The sequence below is a fragment of the Hypanus sabinus genome, chromosome 22 (genome assembly GCF_030144855.1).
Source record: "Hypanus sabinus isolate sHypSab1 chromosome 22, sHypSab1.hap1, whole genome shotgun sequence".
Lineage (NCBI taxonomy): Eukaryota > Metazoa > Chordata > Chondrichthyes > Myliobatiformes > Dasyatidae > Hypanus > Hypanus sabinus.
Window position 1 is genome coordinate 4748403 of NC_082727.1, and position 25256 is coordinate 4773658.

The window sequence follows — 25256 nt, forward strand, 5'->3', positions numbered from 1 at the left end:
TCTGAATAGTAGTGAGAGAGGAAGTGTAGGGGCAGGTGTTCATCTCACAAGGACAAGTGCCAGGAGGGAGATCAGTGGGGAGGGGCGAATGGACAAGGGAGTTACATAGGGGAAAGCAGGAAGTGGGGGGGGGGAGAAGGGAAAGATATGCTTGGTGGTGAGATCCCATTGGGGATGGCGGAAGTTTCCACACCTCCCTCCCCATTCTCAATCTCACTGTCTCGATCTCCAGAGACAGCTTATCCACCAATGTCTATTGTAAACCAACAAACCCTCACAACTACCTGGACTACACCTCGTCCCACTCTGCTACTTGTAAAAACGCCATCCCCTTTTCTCAATTCCTCCGTCTTCACTGCATCTGCTCTCAGGAGGAGGCTTTTTATTCCCGAACAAAGGCGGTGTCCTCCTTCTTCAAAGAAAGGGGCTTCCCTTCCTCCTCCATCAATGCTGCCCTCAACCACATCTCTTCCATTTCATGCATGTCCCCATCCTTCCTCCACCCTACCAGGGAAAGGGTTCCTCTTGTCCTCACCTACCGCCCCACTAGACTCTGCATCCAGCACATAATTCTCCAAAACTACTGCCATTTCCAACTGTATCCCACCACCAAACACATCTTTCCCTCCCCCCCTTTCTGCTTTCCGCAAGGATCACTCGCTACATGACTCCCTTATTCACCCATCCCTCCCCATTGATCTCCCTCCTGGCACTTATCCTTGCAAGCAAGAACAAGTGCTACACCTGCCCCTACACCTCCTCCCTTACTGCTATCCAAGGCCAGACACAGTCCTTCCAGGTGAGTCTGTTGGGAATCATATACTGTGTTCAGTGCTCCCGGTGTGGCCCGACATAGATTGGGAGACTGCCTCGCTGAGCATCTACGCTCTGTCTGCCAGAAGAAGCAGGATCTCCCAGTGGTCACCCATTTTAATTCCACTTCCCATTCCCATTCCGATATGTCCATCCATGGCCTCCTCCATTGCCGGGATAAGGCCACACTCAGGTTGGAGGAAGAACACCTTATATTCCGTTTGGTAGCCTCCAACCTGATGGCATGAACATCAATTTCTCAAACTTCCAGTAATGGCCATCACCCCTCCTCTCTTTCACCATTTCCCATCCCCACTTCTCTCCTTCACCTTATCTCCTTGCCTACCCATCGCCTACCTCTGGTGCTACTCCCACCCCTTCTCTTTCACCAATCAACTTCCCAGCTCTTTACTTCATCGCTCCCCCTCCGGTTTTCACCTATCACCTTGTGTTTCTCTCTCTCCTTCCCCACCTTTTAAATCTACTCCTCAGCCTTTTTTCTCCAGTCCTGCTGAAGGGTCTTGGCCTGAAATGGCAACTGTGATTTTTTTCCACCGATGCTGAGTTCTTCCAGCAGTGTGTGGCCACAGAAACCTGTTGCTTGCCACATGATGGCATGCAACCCTTCAAGTTCAACTTTATGGGCAGGATCGAATAGTGGCACAGACTCGATGGGCCAAATGGCCCGATTCTGCTCCAATGTCTTACAATGTCAGAGGTAAACATACATTGAGTACTGTATAGATCCCAGGAAAATGCATGACAAACATTAGTTTACAGAAACTTAAATTAGCATGACATAAGTTATCACTCAACAAATGTTTGATCTTAACCAAACGCTCCTCAATCTCCATCCAAGTGCTAATACTGAAGTACAGTTTAAAGATGATTGACAGGCTGGAGGCATCGCCCTGACGTCACTAACCGGGTGTGGACGTCATTGAGTTCTCGCGGGAGGTTGAAGGCCGAGACTTGGCGAAGCGGCCGGGCGGCGCGGCGCGGTGCGGTGTTGTGGTGAAAGTGAAACCGGGAAGGGGGGAGAGATCCGCCGGGGTCGCCGTGAAGAACCATCGCTTATCGTTAGAGTCGCCTGGCGTCGGAAATGTGAGTAAAAGTGAACCGGGGGAGAGAGGGAGAGAAGGAGGGAGGGAGGCCGAGCAGCCGCCGCCATCCCGGGCTGCCGGTGTGCTTGCGCAACTAGGCCCAATCGCCAGCCGAGTGGGCCGGGAGGAGATCCACCTTGCGGAGGAGGGCTGAGGGTGAGGCATCCGGGCTGCGGGGCCAGAACGGTTTCTTTCCCAGCCTGTAGGAAATGTTACTGATTGTGCAGTAACCGTAACTTGTAATCAGTCTCTTCAAAGAGGAGTAAATACTTTTACAAGGATGCTCTGCTATTGCCTGTATTCATTGTGTGAATTATTCTCCATAAGCAGAATACTTTTTGTTGGCGGAGTGCAGAAATTTTGAAGTAAAAGGGTACAGAAAGAATTAACGATTTCATTGTGTTACTAAAAAGCTTGGAACGTAAAATGCATCATGCAGTATATGCAAGTCCATTTTTCATTTAAGATCTATTGAAATGCTAACGAAACGACGCAGATTGCACTAACGTATTTGGGTACACAAACACAGGGAATAAGATGGTCCGCTGAGGTGGGAATCGTTTGTCATTGACCTTAAAGGTCAAACGGTTGCCTTTTGCGCTTTTGAATTTCCCATGAATAGGCGGCACGGTAGCGTAGTGGTTAGTACGACGCTTTTCAGTACCAGCTAAAGGGGTTCGATTCTCACCACTGTCTATAAGGAGTTTGTAATTCTCGCCTTGACCTCGTGGGTTTTCTCCGGAAGCACCGTTTTACTCTGAACGGTAATAGGTCACTGATTAGGCTACGGTTAAATGGAGGGATTGCTGGGCGAAGTGGCTTGAAGGGCCTATTCTGTGCTGTATCTCAATAATAAATAGAATATTTTCAGTATTTCATATTGAATTGGTTTATCAGGTGAGTTTGAATTTCTATGTTAAGAATTGATCACTCTTATTTGAGTCTTGGCAGGTTGATAGTATTTTCCTAATTAAATTATTTTCCAGATGTCAGATGAGCTGGCAAAGCAGCTAGCCAGTTACAAGGCTCAACTTCAACAAGTAGAAGCTGCTTTATCTACTGATGCAGAAAATGAAGATCTCCTTAAATTACAAAAGGATCTGCAGGTTAGTGTTCTACTTTATTTTGATACTCAAAATTTTCCATGCATGTTTCCATTTATGAAATAAACAACGTTTTATTCCTAGGGAAACACTAAAGGGATTGTAATAAAATGGTTAAAGTTCATCCATCAGTCACAATTAATGAAAGCAAATTGCTGTATCATATCTATTGGACTGAGTTGCTTTTGTGGGGTCAGTAACAAATTTTTTCCAGTTTGTCACTGAGTCAAGAGCAAGTGGATAAAAATTGAATCACACTACTTAACGTAGGGAGAATGCTGACATTGCCAATGTGTTTCTTCCATTGTTGGAGATAACAGGCAGAGTATATAGCAGTTGCTAACATTGATTTCAGTCATTGTTCTGTTTTGATTAAAGTAACCACTTGAAATTAGCAGTTCAGTAGCTGACAGTCGAAACAAAGTAAAATTCTTAAGATCACTTCAATAAAACCATTTATATTTAATTTTTCAACAAAAGTAGGTTAAGTCAAAGAAAAATCCTAAATCACCAAATGTTTGACAATGTGATAGCTCTTTGGATGGGTTAAAAGCAATAGGCTCAAGTATTTGCAGTTAATAGATATAGTTCTTGGTTTGAAAAATGTTAGTTAAAAATTAATGTATAAAAGTAAATAGGCTTGTGTAATTTGTGTGTTTCGCTGCAAGTACTGCAAATACATTGCAAAACAGCTTGTAAAATATTTCTAGGAAACACCAGAGTTAAATTGATTGTTGAATAAACTTTATTGGTCTGCTTTAGTATAAGGGGAATGGCTTTTTGTTGTAAGTGCCAAGACCTGACAATTTGATTAGATTTTTCAGTTTCAATTCCAGATTAGTTCTTCATTTAGCTTGACGTACAACCATTAGGGCATATTGTTGTGCATATACATGGTGACAATTCAGCTGAAATCATCTGTTAACATTTGACAGGTTTGAAACCTGAGGGACCATAAATATGTTTAATTTTTGTGCTTTGATGCTGTCACCTATTGCCCTTTTTTCATGACATTTGCTCAGGTTTTTAATGACCATTATCATCATCAAGTTTAATTGTGGGTCTGAGATTTGGGCCTTTCTGCAGTGTTTACAATTTGACAGATGTTGGTACAGGTTGGGTACCCCTTATCCAAAACCCAAAATTTTTTGAGCACTGTCATAATGTCAGAAATGGAAAATTCCACAAGTTGCTGTAAAGGTTCCTAGGTGTTGTACAGGTTTCTGTGCATCAGACAGCTCTGAGAAGAGACCTCAAATGTAATGAACAGAAGATAATGAAAAATAGAAAAAAGACTACATAAAGTGAAAAATGGAAGATCTCGATAGTGTATTGAGAGGGATTTGTCAGTCGGAGTGAACTTATACTGCTTATTGACATGCTGATCATAACAAACAGGTCTATCTACGACATGACAAACTGAAAATTGATGGTAATTATGAATGTTCAGCGGATTGGTTTAAAGTGCTGATCATGATGCAGAGAAATTCATTTGAGTTTCTGAGGAATGATGATCATCAACCTTAATGCAAGTCTACAATGCTGATTGTTTTTGTCCCTTACATAAAACCTAAAAAGTAAAATACAGTGTGTACTGTAACCTTTTAATCAAAACATGGCATTGCAGGGGAGACTGAAAGGCTCCATTGTTTGCTGCTGTTCAACAGCTGATTCAGGTACTCCCCATGCTGCTTTCGTTACACTGCGCACATTATATTTTCAATGTATTAATGGTGTGTGATGGACTTTACTGTTAAGTACATACGTGTGATGCACAAGTGTAAGAAAAAGGCTGCTTATTGGTACTTCAAATACAGAGTCGGAGATGGTGGAGATGCCAATGTATGTTATGACATATTCCAAAATCCTAAACACTATCATCTCCAAGCATTTTGGATAAGGGGTATTCAACCTGTATTGTTTAGAGTAAAGTTCTATCTTACTCATTAGTAAGAAGTGGAGTTCAGGACTTAATAAAATTGAATGGTTTTAAATTCCTTTTATAATGCAATACGTGAAGACAGAATACCATTCAGAGTCAGAGCTTGAAAAAGGGACCCTTCGGCTCAACTGGTCTATGCCAGCCAAAATTCCCACCTCTTCTTTCCAGGAATCTGTCTCAACCACTTCCTCTGGCTGTTCATCCTGTATGTTGACCACCCTCTGGATGAAAAAAGTTGTCTCCAATTTCTACTATTTCTTAGCTTACTATTCTTACTATTTCCAACCCTGGCAAATACTGTTGAGCACATTGACCCTATGTATGCCTTTCAGGATTTTATATACCTCTAAGGTCATCTCTCGTTCTATACTACAATGAAGAAAAAGTGCCAACCTACTAAGCCCCTGTCTCCTAAACTTTGATTCCTTCACGTTTTTTGAAAAAAGAATTTTAAAGCACCTGTTCAGATTTCTTCCATTTTTCACTTATGGTTTAAACTTTGATAACATTGCCTTATGGTTTGAGAGAATGGTAAACTGCCTTTTTAAGCTAATTGAAGTCATTTATTTCAGAATGCTGTTAAGATAATAGTGTTGCTGTAGGATTGGACTTGCAGATAGGCAGTATAGCAAATTACCATAAAAGGATGTTCAAAGTAAATTTATTATTCACAACCTACCCTGAGATTTGTTTTTATTGTGGGCATTCACAGTAAATACACAGAAACTCAACAGAATCAATGAAAAACTGTAGAAAACAAACAACCAGTATGCAGTTGACAAGGGGTGCAAATACAAAAAAAAGAAAAAAAAGCTATAAGTATCGAGAGACAAACGAGGAAATCTGGAGAAGATGCTGGAAGTCTGAGCAACACACAATGCTGGATGAACTCAGCAGACTGGCACTATCTATGGGGAAGAAAGTACAGCCGATGTTTCGAGCTAAGACCCTTCGATAGGATTGGAGAAGAAAGCTGAGGAGTATATTTAAAAGGTGGGAGGGAGAAACACAAGGCAGTAGGTGAAACCGGGAGAGGGGATGAAACAAAGAGCTGGGAAGTTGATTGGTGTAGGAGACAGAAAGCCGTGGAAGAAGGATAAAGGAGAGATGGAGGAGCACCAAAGAGAGGCAATGGGTAGGCAAGGAGACAACATGAGAGAGGGAAAAGGGGGTGGGAAATGGTGAAGGGCATTACTGGAAGTTTGAGGAATGGGTGGGATCCCGTTGGAGTTGGCAGAAGTTTTGGAGAATTATGTGCTGGCTGCGGAGGCTGGTGTGGTGGTAGGTGACGACGAGGAACCCTGTCCCTAGTAGGGTGACAGGTAAGAGCAGACGTGTGAAATGGAAGAGATGTGTTTGAAGGCAGTGTTGATGGTGGAGGAAGGGAAGCCCTTTCTTTGAAAAAGAGGGACATCTCCTTTGTTCTGGAATGGTAAAACCTTGCCCTGAGAGCAGATACAGTGAAGATGGAGGAATTGAGAGAAGGGGATGGCATTTTTATAAGTAGCAGGGTGGGGGGACGAGGTACAGTGAGAGAGTGTTGGATTGCAATAGACATTGGTGGATAAGCTGTCTCCAGCGATGGAGACAGTGAGATCGAAAAAGGGAAGGGAGGTGTTGGAAATGGAGCAGGTGAATTTGAGGGCAGGTTGGAAGTTGGAGACAAAGAAGGTGAAGTCGATGAGTTCAGCACAGGTGCAGGAAGCAGCACCAATGCAGTGGTCGATGTAGCATGGGTGTTGCGTACCCCGTAACGGGTTAAAAGAACCAGCAGAAATGGAACACACCTCGTTTTGCTACTAAAAAAAAAACTATTTATTAGCATCTACATAATATAGTAATATAAAACCAGATAAATCAAACAGGTTAGCAGAGTTTATGCATATATAAGTGTGTAAATATAAAACCCAAACTTCTTCAAGCTTAGGTGGTAATTGATAGTCTTACGATGGTATAGGAATGAAGTCAGTTCAGTTCGTGATATTGAGTTGAGTAGAATTGAGGAGAGGGAGAGGTGATTTGTTTTCCCAGTAAGCTGATGCTGTCGATTCTTCCACGTTGTTCTCCGAAGTCCTGTTAAAGTCACCGACTGTGACCACACAGAAGGTACCGTCTTCACGTGGTAAAGCTGTCAACCCAGGCAAGGGTTAAACACACCAAAAGCTTTCCACTGGTCACCCCTTTTCCCCACTGCAATCGAAGCCCCCACCCTTTCATGGGCACTCAAAGCTCATCCATTGTCTATTTCTTGTGTCTGTCTGAAAAGCCAGTTGACCTTGTATATATCCCAAACATGCTGAATGCCAGCTGTCCATCATACAGCTCAGCCCTTGCATAACCATGGTGACTAACAAACTGTTTGGTTTTCCCCCTCCCCACTCTCTTTTTAAAGGCACAGTCCATAATGAATAAACCTTAGGATCTCGTTGCATAGGAAAAGTGAGGGATGATCACCGATGTAGGCTTGGAACATAAACTGTTCCATGTAGCTGACAAACAGGAAGGCACAGCTGGGACCCATTTGAGTGTCCGTGGCTACACCTTTTGTTTGAAGGAAGTGGGAGGAGCCAAAGGAGAAATTATTTAGAACGATGATGTTCTGCGTGGTGATGGGGAATTGGTTAGGTCTGGTGTTCAGAAAAAATCACAGAGAACTTTGAGGCCTTCCTGGTGGAATATGGAGGTGTATAGGAACTGTACGTCCATAGCAAAAATAAGAGATGGAGGCCAAGGAACCTGAAATCCTTGAAAAGATCAAGAGCGTGTGAGGTGTCATGGGTGTAGTTATGAAGGGACTGAACTATGGGGGAATAAGACCATTGAGGTATGCAGATATGAGTTCAGTGGGGCAAGAACAATCTGAAACAATTAGTCTACCTGGACAAGTGTGTTTGTGTATCTTGAGTAGGAGGTGGAAATAGGGGTGCAGGATGTGGGTACTCTGAGGTTGGTGGCAGTGGGTGGGAGATCCCCAGAGTCAGTATATCAAGAGCATAAACTGTAGAGTCATTAAAGGTGGAATCAGTAATTGTAGTATCAGTTCAGTGTTGGGGTGAATGGGGTTATCCCATCTGTTTCGAGAGGTAGATGGTTGAATGGTAATAATTTTTTTTTAACCTGGTAGTGTGAGACCTGAGACTCCTTTATAGCAGCAGTGAGCAGGGAACATGGCCTGGATGATGGGGTCTTGATGAATGCTGCTTTCTTGCAACAGTGATCTGAAACAATTAGTTTGTGTATCTTGAGCAGGAGGTGGAAATAGGGGTGCGGGGTGTGGAGCAGTGATCTAGGAATAATGGTGCATAGTTCCCTGAAGGTGTAATCTCATGTGGATAGGGTGGTGAAAGCTTTTGGTATGCTGGTCTTTATAAATCAAGAGCTTTGAGTATAGGAGTTGGGATGTAATGTTAAAATTGTTAAAGGCATTGGTAAGGCCAAATTAGAGTATTGTGTACAGTTCTGGTCACCAAATTATAGGAAAAATGTCAACAAAATAGAGAGAGTACAGAGAAGATTTACTAGAATGTTATCTGGGTTTCAACACCTAAGTTAGGTTGAACAAGTTAGGCCTTTATTCTTTGGAGCATAGAAGGTTGAGGGGGGACTTGATAGAGGTATTTAAAATTATGAGGGGGATAGACAGAGTTGATATGGATAGGCTTTTTCCGTTGAGAGTAGGGGAGATTCAAACAAGAGGACATGAGTTGAGAGCTAGGGGCCAAAAGTTTAGGGGTAACGAGGGGTAACTTCTTTACTCAGAGAGTGGTAGCTGTGTGGCAGGTTCGATATTGCCATTTAAAGTAAAATTGGATAGGTATATGGACAGGAAAGGAATGGAGGGTTATGGGCTGAGTGCAGGTCGGTGGGACTAGGTGAGAGTAAGCATTCGGCATGGGCTAGAAGGGCTGAGATGGCCAGTTTCGGTGCTGTAATTGTTATATGGTTATAATAGGCTCCTTGCAATTGTGCTGTAGTAGACTGAGTTGTATCCACTACTTTCGTGAAAAGAAAAGATGTTTTAACAACAATCCACCAGCCTCGTTTTTATTTAATAATTTTTAAAATAGCCAGTAATTCTGAAACACTTTGTGAATTTGGAGCTTGTAATTTTGGGACTTAGTCCATGCCTAAGGATTGCTGAACTTATATAACGACTGCTCAGGAATACTCTGTAGGAAGTAGATGATGATTATAAGTTTATGGCGAGATTGAATGATGAAAGGAGAACAGGTAGCACCTAAATTGTAAGACACTAATTTATAGAGTTGTTTCAAGAAGTTAATTTGCACGGAGCTACTCCATTTTTGACTATCAGGTGTGTGGATACAAAATTGCACAAAGTAACTATCAGCATGTTAAAAAGAGGTTCTCTCTCATTTTAACTAGCTTGAATTATTCCTTTTCTATGTATCTTTGTGCAGAAAGTCTACAGAGGCAGTCTGGAAGTTTTTGTAACAGTTGCCCTGTGCCATAGTTCAGAATTTTTCATGCTGTGATAGATAGATAGATACTTTATTCATCCCCAAGGGGAAATTCAACATTTTTCCAGTGTCCCATACACTTATTGCAGCAATAAATAGTGACTTCTCAGAATATCTTGACTGCAGATGTACATAGTACAGCTCTGAGAATTGTTAATTTAGATCATCGATATGCCACACCCATTAATTGGATAACAATTGAAGTTTATAAGACTTTACTATTGGGTTTAGTTTCTAATACTGCTATAAGGATTTATCAATTTCTTTGCACACCTCCTCCCACTCCTTCCTCCACATAATGCTTAAAGTATTTTACACGAGGTATTAATTGATAAGCAAAATATCAGATCTATTGCTCTCTGTCAAACCAAGCTACCGTAATGACACTTCTAGGGGAAATCAGACTGTAGTACTTCTATATTTTACATCTTTTTTTCACAGTTGGTACACGCCATGTTTGATTTCAGGTGGAAATGGACTCTTCATCTTGTTCTGAGTAAGTATTAATCCTTGTCAACAGTTGCACATGGATTTACTTAGTCTTGATTGCTTAAAATGGTTGAGATTTTATTTCTCACTAAAATAAATTGGTGCACTTTTCTCTAGTCTGCCCTCAAACTCTAAATGAATTATTCATTCTTGGGCATACCACAATGTACGTGAATCTGCATGCAATTGGATATATCTTAATTAACTCGCATACTTGTACTATGAGCATCGATTAGCCATTTTGTTTCTGAGGTATGTGAGCAGGTAGATGGAATGTACAAAGTCCACATGACAGTGTTTTGAAAATAAAGATGTATCTTGGCTGTACCCTTTCCCACCCTATCCTGGAAAAATGCTATTTCCTTTTCTTAGTCTCTGCCTGCTCCGCATCTGTTACCAGAATATGGCTTTCTATTCCAGGACATCTGAAATGTCCTCCTCCAAAGGATGGGCTTTCCTTCCCTCTGCTGTTGATGCTGCCCTCACCTCATCTCTTCCATTTCCTGTACACCTGTGCTCATCCCATCAGCCTTCACCTCCTACACTCTCCATAACTTCCGCCATCTCCAAAGGAATCCTACCACTAAACATATCTTTACCAGTCCCTCTTCCACCCCCCTCCAACTTTCTGCAGGATTGGAGATTGCATCCTCTGCAATTCCCTTGTCCATTTGTCACTCCCCAGTAGTTTCCCTGCTACACCTGCCCACACACCACTTCTGTCACCTTCAATCAGGGCCCCCGAACAGCCCTTCCAGAATAGGCAATACTTCACTTGCAAATCTGCTGGGATTGTCTATTGTGTCCAGTGTGGCCTCCTACTGTGATCTGTCGTAAAATTCCAATTCCCATTCAGACATGTTGACCCATGGCCTCCTCTTGTGCTGAGACAAGGTGACCTCCATCCTGTTGGCATGAATTTCGATTTGTCCTCCCGGTAAACAAATCTACCCATTCCCTGCTTTAATCTTTCACTTCTTACTTGCATTACTTCCCTCTGGTTCCCCCCACCCCCCTCCTTTCTCCTGTTGTCCACTCTTCTTCAATCATATTCTTATTTACCGGCCCTTCCCACCGTCTGGCTTCACCTATTGCCTCCCACCTAGTCTCCTTCTCTCTCCCCCCCCCCCACCTTGTTATTCTGGCTTCTTCCCCCTTCCTGTCCAGTCCTGATGAAGGGTCTCAGCTCAAAACATCAACTATTTACTCTTTTCCATAAATGCTGCCCTGCTGAGTTCCTCCAGTATTTTTTATGTTGATTTACACAATGGTTCTTTGGGTGAGAGTGAAGAGAAGTCGAGTAAGGAATATTTTGTACTTTACAAGTGAATAGACTTTGGATGCTACATGTTATGGGAATCAGGGATAATCCTGGAAGCACTGGTGAGTCTCACTTCAGTGGTGAAGTTAATGGAAATAATTCTTAGTGATAGGATTTATGAGCATATGGAAAACCATGCTAATTAGGGACAGCCAGCATGGCTTTGTGAGGGGCAAGTTGTGTCTTACTAACCTGTTCGAGATTTTTTTTTGGAGGTGATATGGTGAGCTGTGTTTGTCAACTGGAATTTTAGTAAGGTATTTGATGAGGTCCATCATGGAATGCTCATGCAGGAAGGTTTATGTGTGGGATCCATAGTGAATTGGCCATTTGGATTCAGAACTGGCTTGCCTGTATTACTCAGAGGGTGGTTCTGGAGGGACCTGTTGGAGTCTGTAATCAGTGGTGGGACTGCTGCTTGTGATGTAGATAAATGATCTGTGTAAAAATGTAGATGGGTGATTTAGTAAGTTTATGGATGGTATGATTGGTGGCATTGCAGACAGTGTAGAAGACTGGCAAAGAATCCAGTGGGATATAGACCAGTTGCAGATATGGATGGAGAAATAGGAGATGACATTTAACCCAGTCGAAAGGGAAATGTTCAACATTGGTAGGTTAAGTGGTAAGATTGATGAGGATGAGTGGAGGGATCTTGGGGTCCAAGTTCATTGCTCCCTTTTAGTGGCCACACAGGTTGAGGGGGTGGTCTTGAAGGCTTATGGCATGTTTCACTTTAATTGTGGCATTGAATTCAAAAGTCAGGAAGTTACGTTGCAGCAATATAGAAGTCTAGTTCGGCTGCATTTGGAGCATTGAATACAGTTCTGATTGGCTCATTATACGTAGGTTGCCAAGGCTTTGGAGGGAATACACAAGAGGTTTACCAGGATAGAGGGACAAACGTGTTGATTTTTTGGGAGTAGCGAAGGCTAAGGGTTTATAAGATTATGAGAGGCATTAGTAGTAGACAGACAACATCTTTTCCCAGGGATTGAAATGGGATAATTTCAAGGTAGGTGCGAGGGGTAGGATTTTTAGACAGTGATTGGTGATTTAGACAGATATATTAGGGAATTTTAAAGAAATGTTTGGATAGGCACATGAATACGAGGAAAATGGAAGGATTTGGGCATTGCATAGGCTGAAGAGATCAGTAATTTAATTGGTGCAGCACAACATTGTGGACCAGACAAGACAATGTTCCTGTGCTATATCAGCCATGAAAATAGACATCAAGTGGTTCCAAAACCACTTGACATACAGGACTGAAAGGGTTGGCAATTGGGTATCAGCAGTATGCATTTTAGTAGCACTTGGTCCCATGAAAATCGTGAACCCAGAAATGGCTGGCTAGCTGCTTGGGGCTTGTGGAAGAGGAGCAAGAATTTATTTTTGACTCTCTATCTTTCTCTATGTTCTAAATCTGTAGATTTTAGCTTCATTAGACTTAATGCCATGAACAAAGGCATTGTTCTCATTTGTCATGCATAGAGTGATGTGGGGAGTGTGGTTATGTTAAGGTGACAAACAAGGTGTTATCTAAACCAAAGACCAGCATTAGAAAGATCTGTGGAGAAAACAAATGTATTTATTATAAAGATGCCACTTTGGTTTATTCTCCACACAGATGGTAACTTACTGTCTAGCTCAGGCATGGGCAAACTACGGCAGAACTTGATGAAATTATATTAATAAACCTTGTTAACGTTTTTTCCCCGCAATTCTGGCGTTTTCCCAATAGATGACGCACTCTATATACATTGACCTTTGTTGAGGTGCAGCGTATTACTCCACATTTGCGCTTTACTCTTTGACCTCTCACCCCTTCTGTAAAGATGAGTGAAGCTAAGAAAAGTGGATAGAAAATGTCGGGTGTTTAATAAGGAGTGGACAACTAAATATCTTTTTACTGAACACCGATCAACTGCTGTATGCCTGATATGCCAAGAGACTGTGGCGGTTTTTAAAGAATATAATATCAGCCGTCTCTTTGCCACAAAACATGCCAACTATGCTAGCGACCAGTCAACGAAAGAACGGGAAGCTAATGCCCAGAGGTTGGCAGCTAATTTACAGGCTCAACTAAATTTTTTTCACAGTCAAACTGCCATTCATGAGTCAAGTACCAAGGCGAGTTTTATGCTGACATTCAAATTAGCAAAGGCCAGCAAGCCTCTGTCTGAAGGCGAGTTTTTAAAAGAATGTATGGTGGAGACAGCAGGTGTATTGTGTCCGGAGAGCAAAAACAAATCTGAAAAAATCAGTTTATCACGCAGGACAGTGACTCGCCGTGTGGAACTGTTAGATGTAGATATAACCAGCGACTTAAATAAAAAGGCAGAGTCGTTCATGTTATATTCATTAGCACTGGATGAAAGCAACGATGTAAAAGACACTGCTCAGCTCCTAATTTTTATCCGAGGAATTAACAATACTTTTGAAATAACGGAGGAGTTTTTGACAATGGAGTCTCTGAAAGGAAAAACACGGGGAGAGGACTTGTATGACCGGGTGTCTGCTGTCATCGAAAATATGAAGCTCCCTTGGAGTAAACTTATCAACGTCACCACAGATGGATCTCCTAATTTGACGGGGAAGAATGTCGGCCTGCTGAGGAGAATATAGAATAAAGTGAAAGATGAAAATCCTGACCAGGATGTTATTTTCCTTCACTGCATCATCCACCAGGAATCTCTATGTAAATCGGTATTACAGCTGAATCATGTTGTGAATCCTGTCGTAAAACTTGTCAACTTTATACGTGCAAGGGGACTTCATCACCGTCAGTTCATCACGTTCCTGGAGGAAACTGATGCGGATCACCAGGACCTACTTTATCACTCCCGTGTCTGCTGGTTAAGTTTGAGCAAAGTGTTTCAACGAGTATGGGAGCTCAAAGAGGAGATCGGTGCATTTTTGGAGTTACTGAGGAAGGCCGGCGAATTTCCTGAGCTGAGCAACAAGAGCTGGCTTTGTGATTTTGCATTTGCTGTGGATATATATTCACACATGAATGAACTGAACGTGAAGCTACAGGGGAAGGATCAGTTTGTGCATGACATGTACACAAACGTGAAAGCCTTTAAATCCAAGCTGGCTTTTTTTCTCCAGGCAAATTTTGAATAAGTTATTCACTAATTTTCCCACACTAGCCACGCTGGAAGAGGCCGGCGCAAATGTGAAAAAATACAGCGAGTCACTGGATGCGCTGCACAGAGAATTCTGCCGTCGCTTTTCTGATTTTGAAAAAATTGACAAGTCACTTCAGTTGGTGGCCTGTCCCCTGTCACAAGATCCTGAAACAGCACCAGAGGAGCTACAGCTGGAACTGATCGACCTTCAGTCTGAACCCATCTTAAAAGAGAAGTTCAACTCTCTTAAACTGAATGACTTTTATGCATCACTTGGTAAAGAGGTGTTTCCAAACCTCTGGAGGACAGCACAGAAGATGCTGGCGTTGTTCGGCTCGACCTATTTGTGTGAACAGGCGTTCAGCGTCATGAACATCAACAAAGCCAGCCACAGATCCAAGTTAACTGACCAACACCTCAGATCCATCCTGAGAATCGCCACAACAAAACTAAATCCAGACTTTGATGCGCTGGCTAAAAAGGGAGACCAACAACACTGTTCCCACTGAAATTAAAAATAAGTTTCTTCATTGTGTTATGTAAAAAATGCATTTGAAAATATTTTTTTCAATAAGCCTTACATGTTACATGTCATTTCTGTTAAGTGATGGACATGAGTAGTGCGCAGGTGCACTTACGTTCTCAAAATAAAAAATGCGCTCCAGATCAAATAACGCGCTCCGCATACTGGTGCGCTGTCACTGTTCTGTCCTTGTGCTGGTCGTTGTTGAGTTTTGGCACGGGGACTATTGATTAAGAAGGAGCAGGACAAGTAGACCTGCATCTCCTACCGCTTTTGAAATAAAGACAGTCAGGAGGAGAGTGATGATGATAATATCTTGAAGGATAACAGAATTTTCAGTGCTTTAAAATAATAACTGTTACTATTTTAAAAAAGCTATATTTTATTCATTTAATTTTCAGTGTTTTAAAAGTCATTTCAATAAATAGCTAAATACCGTGGGACTTCAAAGACAGATATTTTGTTGTAATGCATATGTTCATTTTCAATTGAAATTAAAGCACATGTTTTCTACATATCCCATGATATTTTATTTTCTCTTATGAGGTGTATTACCACTCCGTCCATCTGCTCCTGGTCCGGCCCCCCGTCAAATTTTAGAACCCTTTGTGGCCCACAAGTCGAAAAGTTTGCCCACCCCTGGTCTAGCTTTTTCTAAATGCTGTGTCGTAATATAGTCCTTTTTCCTACCACAAGATGGTGCTCTGGGAAAAAGTTGATAAACATGTAGCTTTTTCTCAAGATGGGTTTGACCCTCTGAAGTCTGGAGTGGAAGTTTGAGATGTTAAGAACATTAGGCAGGAATTTGGAGCTGACTAAAGAATAACAAAGCAGACTTGAGAGTTTGCTGTTGTGTTTTTTTTTAATGGATTTGTGTTCTAAATCATTCTATTGGTTAATCTCTTAGGTGCATTGGTTAGATCTGGCTTCCAGTCTTGCAAAATGTTCAGTACTTTGCAAAAGCTTCGAAGGGGAGCACATTCCTGTGGACCTTTGTGGTTTGATAGATAAAATACTGCCCTTCTATTTCATTGATCCTAGCACGATTATAAAATATATCACTGATAAATACCCATATTTTATCCATGTATCTTAGCCTTCCTCTATGCCCTCTGCCTTTGGTTATCCCCAACCTCTGGTTTTCCAGAAGAGATGGAAGATTAGAATAGCTGTGTCAGTAATAGAAAACGTACCTTGCCTTTGGTCTGTTTAGTAAATGATAGTGAATCTGATGGGGAAATATTTCTGTCATTAGGGAAGGGGGTGTGATGAGTTGACTATCATAGCACTCCCTTTGCAAATTTATTCATGCCTGGATCCTGTAAAGCTTTGCTTCATGCCCTGTGTTAGTGCCCTGGTCTTAAGGTGGTTTTATGACAAATGTTACTGCACTTTCCCACCTTAAAGAGACTGTCTTTAAGAGTCCTGTGTCCTCCACAAGTCCACCTCCATTTCGCTTTGGAAACTTGCTATTCCAGGTCTCCAACTCACCGGGGAGCTAATACCAGCATGAGAATAGCCATCAAGTGGCTCCAGCAGTGCTTGGAATACAGGACTGAAGAGATTGGCAATTGGATATCAGCAGTATTCATGTTCAGTACCACCTGGTTCCCTGGTAAGCTCGAACCCAGAAATGGCTGGCTGCTAGGAGCTTGTGGAAGAGGAGCAAGATATTATTTTTGATTCTTTTATCTTTTTCTTTTAAGTGTGTTTCAAATGTGAATTCATTTTGTTTTCTTTAAGGTTACATTTTAAATTGTTTTCTTCCTTTAACTTGGGACACGTGAAGCCTTTAATGGTATTTTGTAAATGCTGCAAACTACTTTCCTTTAAAGTTCAATTCAACAGATGAAGTAGGACAAGGAGCTTTCCTACTGTCATAAGAAATATAAGCAATCTTCAGTTTCCAAAGTTACCACAGTTGTTTCTTAAAACTGGAACATAGAATTTTATGCATCTCAAAAGGATACTTTCTGTCCCATAAAATCCACACTGGCCACAAAAGAAACATACAGTAGGCTTAGCTTTATGGCTGTTTGTATCCTTGAAGGTTGTAGCATATGAGCGGTGATTGATAAGTTCGTGACCTAAGTTAGAAGGAGTTAATTTTAGAAAACCTAGCACATTTATTTTTCCTATGTTTACACACTTAGTGTGGTGGTCGTGGAGCATTCGCATCCCTTCTTTGTAGAAGTCGGCATCTTGGACCTCCAGGGGTGGTCCAATGCATGTGGTTGATTGATAAGTTTGTGGTAGAAGGAGATAAGTTATTAACTTAAAACTTTCTGCATTTTCACTCAAATATTTGAACTGCACATGCATGTAACGAGAGCTGTTTAACTCATCTCCTCTTACCTGAGGCCACGAACATCAATCACCCCTGCTATGGGCCAGAGCTATGGCATTTGGCTTCAAGCTGTTTACTTAATGTATGAATAGGCAGTGAAGGGAGCAACATTTTTGATAGCAACACTAAAGTATGGGATTGAACAGTCAGTGTATGCGGTTGAGGGTGTGCTAGCTCTGCTAGCATCAACCATTAGATGGGGTTATAACTTGGGACTTGTTTCTCTTTAATTTTCATGGGAACTTCATAATGGTGTTTCCCATGTGACACCCATTATCAATCTCAAAGATCCCTCTTTTGCTTTGTTTTTTTTTTATGCTCTGCTGCTGTCTAATGTAGGAATCCAGTAATTTTCTCCTGGTCTTCCATGTATTTGCCATTCTGCTGCCACATTTGATTGCTGTCCCAAAACTTTGCCACTGGGCTCGTTCAAAGTCCTATAAGCATGCCTTTCGATCTAGTTTAGCAATTATCAACCATAACTCACCACTCATCTGGTATCTGACACTTAAAGATCTGTATGATTTGTGAGGGATTATTTCATGGATGCAAGTTACTGGTTGTGAAGGTTACCACCCAGATCTATCACAGCTCATGTGTGTTGTTAATGTGACTGAACATTGTAATCTTAATGGTATACTCATTATTTAGATTGTTTTCATATTTCTCATTTTTCAGTTGGCACTTCTTATGGAAGTGTAGCTGTATGTGGCAGGCTTCCTTCAAAGGGCTTTGAAATTAAAATTAATTGAGATATTTGCATTGAAGAACAAATAAGCTAGATATTGCTGCCATCTTTGATCTAATTCTTATTAATACTCAATTTTAAAACAGCTGGTGCTCTGTGTAAAGATATATCATCTGGTGTGGCATTATGAGGGAAGATGATTATGTTGCAAATCTAGATGATTTGCTTTCATTCAGCGGTAGATGATCTGACCTTAGGGTCATGCTATAGCTTTAGTGCCTATGCAAATCACATCAGAACTGCTTTGGGGATGGAGGGAGTGGGGGTAGAACACTAGAAGCCATAGCAGATCAGTGCTGAAAGTTGCATTGATTGAGCCTGTAGATGAGTATATTGGAAACATTTTGGGAAGAGCTCATTGATAGATATTTTGATGTATGCCTAGAAGGGACTGTAATAGTTGAGTTTGGTATGTGAGAGGACTTGATAGATCAAAAGCTGGCAGTAATTGCTTAAGGGTGAGAAATGTACAATTTTGTTATCACTTTGTGTGGCCATTGCTGTTAAGAGTTTGCTGACTTCCAACTGCGATAACTTTCCATCTGGTGCTCCATCAATTAAGGGAGTTGAAAGGAATTGGGACTGCCCATTTTAGATGTGACTGAAAATCAAAAGTGAAAACAGTAAGTGCTGATTTTAAATACAAGAATCATTAATATTTCAGGTCAGACACTTCTTTAGAACTGAAGAAAGGGTAAATGAATAGTTTCCATTAAAATTGGGTTGAAATGCAATCAAAGCAGTTTGAAGCCGAATAAAGAGCAATTTTGAGATTTAAGTAATCAAAGAAATGCTAGCATACAATGTATTGATTTAGAAACTTTTACCTTTAACTCTTGAATTTCAGTGAGTTGTCATGAAAGCATAGGTTAACAATTACTGGTATACAAATGAGGATACTTTAATCTTTATATCGTGAACAAGGCAGAGCAAATGTAGCATAAAGAGCTTCAGTTATTTGGAAGCGATTAAAATCGGTTTGTAACTTAACCATTTCTTTATGTTTCCTAATTTAACAAAGCATGGGCTAAACTAGCTTGGTGTTGGCATTGTGTCAAGCACATGTGATGGTTTCCTAGTTTGCCAAAGGGAAGCACTAATTCCTATATTGGCTTAAATGTCTTACAGGAAGTCATAGAACTTACTAAGGACTTGCTATCAAATCAGCCTTCTGTTGCCACAGCCAATGCAGATAGCTCAGCAAATTCTGTGTCCAGCCATAAATGGAAGACTGGTGACAAGTGTATGGCCATTTGGAATGAAGACGGACAGTAAGTGTAAAACTCTCTAACAGTACATCAATAGAACAGTAAAAAAAAATGGTAAGAGATTCTTTTAAGATTTATTCTGTAGCTTGTCACTCAGGTCAATAATATTTTATCATACCGATAGCATTAAAGTTTTAATTCTGATGGTACCATAAGCTTGCCACAAGTATTACAAACATAATTTCTGGCAGCCATGTAAAACTGAAATACACTGTTGTTTCCATGGTATCAAATTTAGCACTGAGGTGAGCTTCAGTCATATATTTGTGTAGTCATTGGGATTGCTTTTTCTATGTGGCATCACATGGTTCTGAAGCTACATCAGCCCAAATCTTGCTGGAGCCACCAACTATCTCTTATTTCTAGACTTCTCTGCCCCTCCTTCAAGATATATATGATCATACTTCTGATCATTTTCTGTAGTCTAGTGGCTTCTTTTGTGACCGTCTAATTGGGTCATTGTTTCTTTAAAGTACATTAAGCCCATTTGTCTTTAAGGTGATGTAAAAATTTATTTCCTTGCCATGTCTGATGATTGGATGCCTCCATTACATTAGAGCTAACATTTGCTGATTCTTTCAGATTGCTGTAGATGCAGCTCTTTGCAAGATTGGCTGATCCTTTTAAATTTTTACATCAAATGCAGTCACCAATTACAATGTCAAGTAAATGCTTGCTCCTACGTACAATTATGACAAATTGCTCCCTTTACAGTTACTCAATTACTTATAAACCTGAAAAGGAGTTGTTTAGTAGACCTTTCAAATTCCCTTTGGAAACTTAAAACCATTGTCCATCCATACAGTGGCATGCAAAAGTTTGGGTACCCCGGTCAAAATTTCTGCTACTGTGAATAGCTAAGCGAATAAAAGATGACATAATTTCCAAAAGGCATAAAGTTACAGATGACACATTTCTTTAATATTTTAAGCAAGATTACTTTTTGTATTTCCATCTTTTACAGTTTCAAAATAACAAAAAAGGAAAAGGGCCCAAAGCAAAAGTTCGGGCACCCTGCATGGTCAATACTTAGTAACACCCCCTTTGGCAAGTATCACAGCTTGTAAATGCTTCCTGTAGCCAGCTAAGAGTCTTTCAATTTTTGTTAATGCAAAAGGCTTCTAGTTCTATGAGTTTCTTGGGCCGTCTTGCATGCACAGCTCTTTTGAGGTCTATCCACAGATTTTCAAAGATGCTTAGGTCAGGGTACTCTGAGGGCCATGGCAAAACCTTCAGTTTGCGCCTCTTGAGGTAGTCCATTGTGGATTTTGAGGTGTGTTTAGGATCATTATCCTGTTGTAGAAGCCATCCGCTTTTCATCTTCAGCTTTTTTACAGACGGTGTGATATTTGTTTCCAGAGACTGCTGGTATTTAATTGAATTCATTCTTCCCTCTACCAGTGATATGTTCCCTGTGCCACTGGCTGCAACACAAGCCCAAAGCAAGATCCATCCACCCCCATGCTTAACAGTTGGAGAAGTGTTCTTTTCATGAAATTTGCACCCTTTTTTCTCCAAACATAGCGGCCAAAAAGTTCTACTTTAACTTCATCAGTCCACAGGACTTGTTTCCAAAATGCATCAGGCTTGTTTAGATGTTCCTTTGCAAGCTTCTGACGCTGAATTTTATGGAGGATGCAAGAAAGATTTTCTTCTGATGACTCTTCCAGTCTTTTGCAGTCAAATGGGGGTTTGGATTTGCCTTTCTAGCAATCTTACGAGCAGTTTTCTTGGTCTTCCAGACCTCAACTTGATCTCCACCGTTCCTGTTAACTGCCATTTCTTAATTTACGTTACGAACTGAAGATATGTCTACATGAAAATGCTTTGCTATCTTCTTATAGCCTTCTCCTGCTTTGTGGGCATCATTTATTTTAATTTTCAGAGTGCTAGGCAGCTGCTTAGAGGAGCCCATGGCTGCTGATTTGGGACAAGGTTTGAGGAGTCAGGGTACTTGTAAAGCTTTGAAATTTGCATCACCTGGCCTTTCTTAACGATGACTGTGAACAAGCAATAGCCCTAACAAGTTCATTAAAGTCTGAGACCTTGGTAAAAGTCTTGAGAGCTCAAATCTCTTGGGGTGCCCAAACTTTTGCATGGTGCTCCTTTCATTTTTTTCCACTTTAAAATTGTACAAAACAAAAATAATACATTAATCTTGCTTAAAATGTTGAAAAGAATGTGTTATCTTTAACTTTATGACTTTTGGAGATCAGTTCATCTTCTACTTACTTAACTATTCACAGTAACAGAAACTTTGACCAGGGGTGCCCAAACTTTTGCATGTATATCTTTAATGTGACATCAGATTGTGACACACTTTCCATACTCTGTATTCTCATTTAAAAGATGCACGGCAAAGTCCCTGCTGATATTCTCCTCATGATCCCTGAAGCATAATTATATTACTAAAACCACTTGATGTTTAATTATTGAATCCATACCTATATTAAATAAATTCACTTTATTGATGGGAATTTGAAAATGTATAGCTCTTGGTCTTTAATAAATTACATTTGACTTGTAAAACAGTTAACATCGGTTAAAGTTGTAGACATTATAGGGTCTGGTTATCAAACCTCTACTCACATGCTTACAGCCCTAACTTCCTTGCAGATTGTATGAGGCGGAAATTGAAGAGATTGACCAGGAGAATGGTACGGCTGCAATCACCTTTACTGGATACGGTAATGCCGATGTGCTTCCTTTGGCCAACTTGAAACCTGTTGAAGAAGGAAATGATGGTGAAGAGCTGGGCGGCGACAAACCGAAATCAAAGTGAGTTCAGGCAGTCAGATAAATGTGTGTATTATTGTTGAAATCTAAAACGTACATCTAGTTTTAAATGCATGGGGAATTCAGTACCATGTTAAAAGACATTTTGCTTTGGATTATTTACAGGAAAGAAATGGTTGCCCAGCAGAGGGAGTATAAGAAGAAGAAAGCTTTGAAAAAGGCCCAGAGAATGAAGGAGCTTGAACAGGAACGAGAGGAACAAAAAGTAAAATGGCAGCAATTTAATAACAGAGCTTATTCTAAGAACAAAAAGGGACAGGTATGTATAAAGTATGCATACTTCTGAATGTTCTGCCCTTTTGTGCCATATGGTCTTTTCTCTTTGCCCCAGTAAGTTTAAAGGGAGCATAGGAAATAGCTAGTTGCCAAACCATTGAGATTTCCAAATAAAACAGTGGATTAAAGGATTTTTGTTACGTGTTACTGCCAGTTTAGATTTGGTGCATATGTGTGGGGCAGGGGATAGAGTTCATATTGGATGCATGGTGATGGATAGCATAAACTTGTCAAATTTATCTCTCTTATGAATATCTCTGAAACTTAGTACTTTGGTTTTTAATATCAAATAGAAAATGCTGAAAACTGTGGGTGAGTCGGGCAGTAAATTTGGAAATAATTGATGTTTCGGTTAACAGACCGTTAGGCACAAATAGGAAAGAATACTTGTTTACTATGACACTTGATATTTCTGTTGTAGCTAAAAAGCAGGTCACAATTCATCTCAACATTCTACACTATCCTTTAGAGTGCTAGATGAAAATTTGCTTCCAAATTCAGTGAATATTGGAATTTTCGTAGTAAAGGTGCTGCATAAATGGCAATAGAAAACTCTTTTCCCTCTACTGTGAAACGCAGGTTATAAAAAAAGTTTCTCATTCTTCGTAAAATAATTTGCCACTAAATGATAATGCAGTAACTTGCTGCTCAGTCGTGATATATTACTATAACAGTACTAAATGTTTAGTTTTGATTCATGTGTTATAGTGAGCATATGGCTATATATATGTATGTCTTTATATTGCCATTTTAGCCTGGTGTTCACATTGTACCAGACCATGATTAAGTACAAAATAGAAATGATCAAAATTGAAACTATTGCCAGTAAGTTTTTAAAACTATTTGCAAGCAAATTGGATTAATTCAGCTTTTATTGTTATAAAGGTAAAGAAAAGCATTTTTGCTTCACCGGAAAGCGTGACTGGAAAAGTTGGAGTTGGCACATGTGGTATAGCAGACAGACCGATGACTCAGTACCAAGACACATCCAAGTATAATGTGCGGCATCTTATGCCGCAGTAACTAGCATCTGTGTAAAATATTTGCAGGATAATTTTTTTTGTCAATGTTGTAATACATTAGTGCACTTTTAATAGCTTTTTTTGGCAACTTCATTTGGTGTATTGGCAAGAAGTTATAGGTGTGTGATATTAGGTCTATATGAGAAAATTAATGTGTATAGTTACCATCTATTTCTGAGGCAGGTGGAGAATTTGATAACTCAATCTTCCTATTTGAGGAAGAATAATTTTTACAATTTTGCTTTTTTTGTAAGTATAATTGGGCAATTTTAACAAATAAAAATAATCTAAAATCTTTGTGGTGTTTTCTAATTTAAGATCTGTTTGGGTGAAACAAATTTTGAGTACTGTCATAATGTCTCCTATGCTGGTTTTTCAGTTTAACTTGTACAATGTCTTCATTAAAGGAACAAATGGAAGAAGGTTCATTGCATCTTTGTACTCCCAGAATAATACTATCAGAGTAGTGGTTTGTCAGAATGAAATTATTTCCCTATTGGTCATAGGTGCTATGATGCCTTTCTTCAGAAGAATGATATTTTATTGTAATTTTTGTCATTGGAAAAATGGAAGGAATATGTCTATAGTTCAGAAGTGGAAAGATGTAGAGGTTTGATTTCAATTTTAGTATTAAGGCTAGGGTAGGCATGATTCTAAATTCTAAGTTTATATGGCAACTGAATCTAACCACATGACTGAGGTTTGAGTTCAATTGCTGATTTTATGTGCAGAAAATAATCTGCATTTAACAATTAAGAATGATGGGGAGGGGGGACTGGTATCTGTTTTAGAACTTGGCTTTTTGCTAGCAAGTTATTGGATAATTGAGTGGTTTACATCATCACTGCCAAACTTTAAATAACCTTCAGATCACTTGAGTTTGCCATGGTACAGAACAAACCTGCTGAAAGGTATTGTTGACTTCATTGATTTGTTTAGCAAATTAAATTATGATGCTGTTTACAAGTAATGCCAATTTAAGTGAAAGTACCCAAGTAGTAGTTAAATGTAGAGTGCACATCTGTTCATCAAAACATTTTCCATTGATTCTGAAATTGTCAATGTTCTCTCTTTACAATTACCATTTTACTTAATTGTCCATAATGGAATAGTGTCTGATCAGCTGCAAAGAAGATTGTTGGATATCATTCAAATCTACACAAAAACTGACTGCAAGTTTCCGTATTCCTTGTTTCTTATGGCATTGAAAGGATTTGGCCATTGAGACAATCAGATCATAGCTATCTCATTTCCTCCATAATTTTCTGTTTCTCCACTCTTCCCACCCCCACAAGATTTCACCTCTCTCCAAGATTAAATACAAGTTGAGAACATTGGTGAAACCACTGGAAAATGTGCACAACTCAATTAATGAAATTCATTATTTCACAAAAAAAGTTTTATTTTAAGCTTTATACAAGAGGTACACAAGAGGGTTCTCTACAAACAAGAGTAAGTTTAGGGAACAAGTGCGATATTTGTTTCAACCAGCAGTAACTCAGTTTTTACAAGTTGTGTATTCGTGCTGTAAATGGACAACTTAACCTTAAAACAATGTCCCCTTTTGTTTTCCCTTGCATCACTTTCTGCTTCAGAATTGCTACAAGCCTTAATTTGTATACATTTGCAGCATGTGATTTAGGTGAGAAATTAATATCAGTAATTAACTGCTAAACCATACATAGCACCTATACTATAACAACAGTGCCTTTTTTGGTTTCTATCGCAATGGATATTGCAGTATATTTAATACTGCTTATTTTCATGTGATTTTGAAAACACATCCTGTTACTATCCACTAACATAGCTATTGCCGTATGCTAAAATCTGGATTTGAGCACCCTTTCCTCCATTCATGGGAGAGATTTTGGATTAGGTTTTAAATTTCCG

General features: G+C 40.1%; 1 protein-coding gene across 1 annotated transcript; it reads left to right on the top strand.

The window, feature by feature from the left end:
• The first annotated feature begins 1765 nt into the window (after positions 1–1765).
• Positions 1766–23663, top strand: smndc1 (survival motor neuron domain containing 1). The gene is made up of 6 exons (XM_059946992.1): positions 1766–1917; positions 2903–3022; positions 19133–19275; positions 21889–22050; positions 22174–22327; positions 23230–23663. The coding sequence occupies exons 2-6, from the start codon at positions 2903–2905 to the stop codon at positions 23365–23367; spliced, it is 717 nt and encodes a 238-aa protein (XP_059802975.1). The 5' UTR covers positions 1766–1917; the 3' UTR covers positions 23368–23663.
• The last annotated feature ends 1593 nt before the right edge of the window (positions 23664–25256 follow it).

What these genes read in the sequence shown, in the direction of transcription:
- smndc1 (XM_059946992.1), top strand. Translation starts at nt 2,903, where the DNA reads ATGTCAGATGAGCTGGCAAAGCAGCTAGCCAGTTACAAGGCTCAACTT. An exon ending in AATTACAAAAGGATCTGCAG is followed by an intron (nt 3,023 to 19,132) that starts GTTAGTGTTCTA and finishes AATGTCTTACAG; the next exon opens with GAAGTCATAGAACTTACTAA. An exon ending in GGCGACAAACCGAAATCAAA is followed by an intron (nt 22,051 to 22,173) that starts GTGAGTTCAGGC and finishes GATTATTTACAG; the next exon opens with GAAAGAAATGGTTGCCCAGC.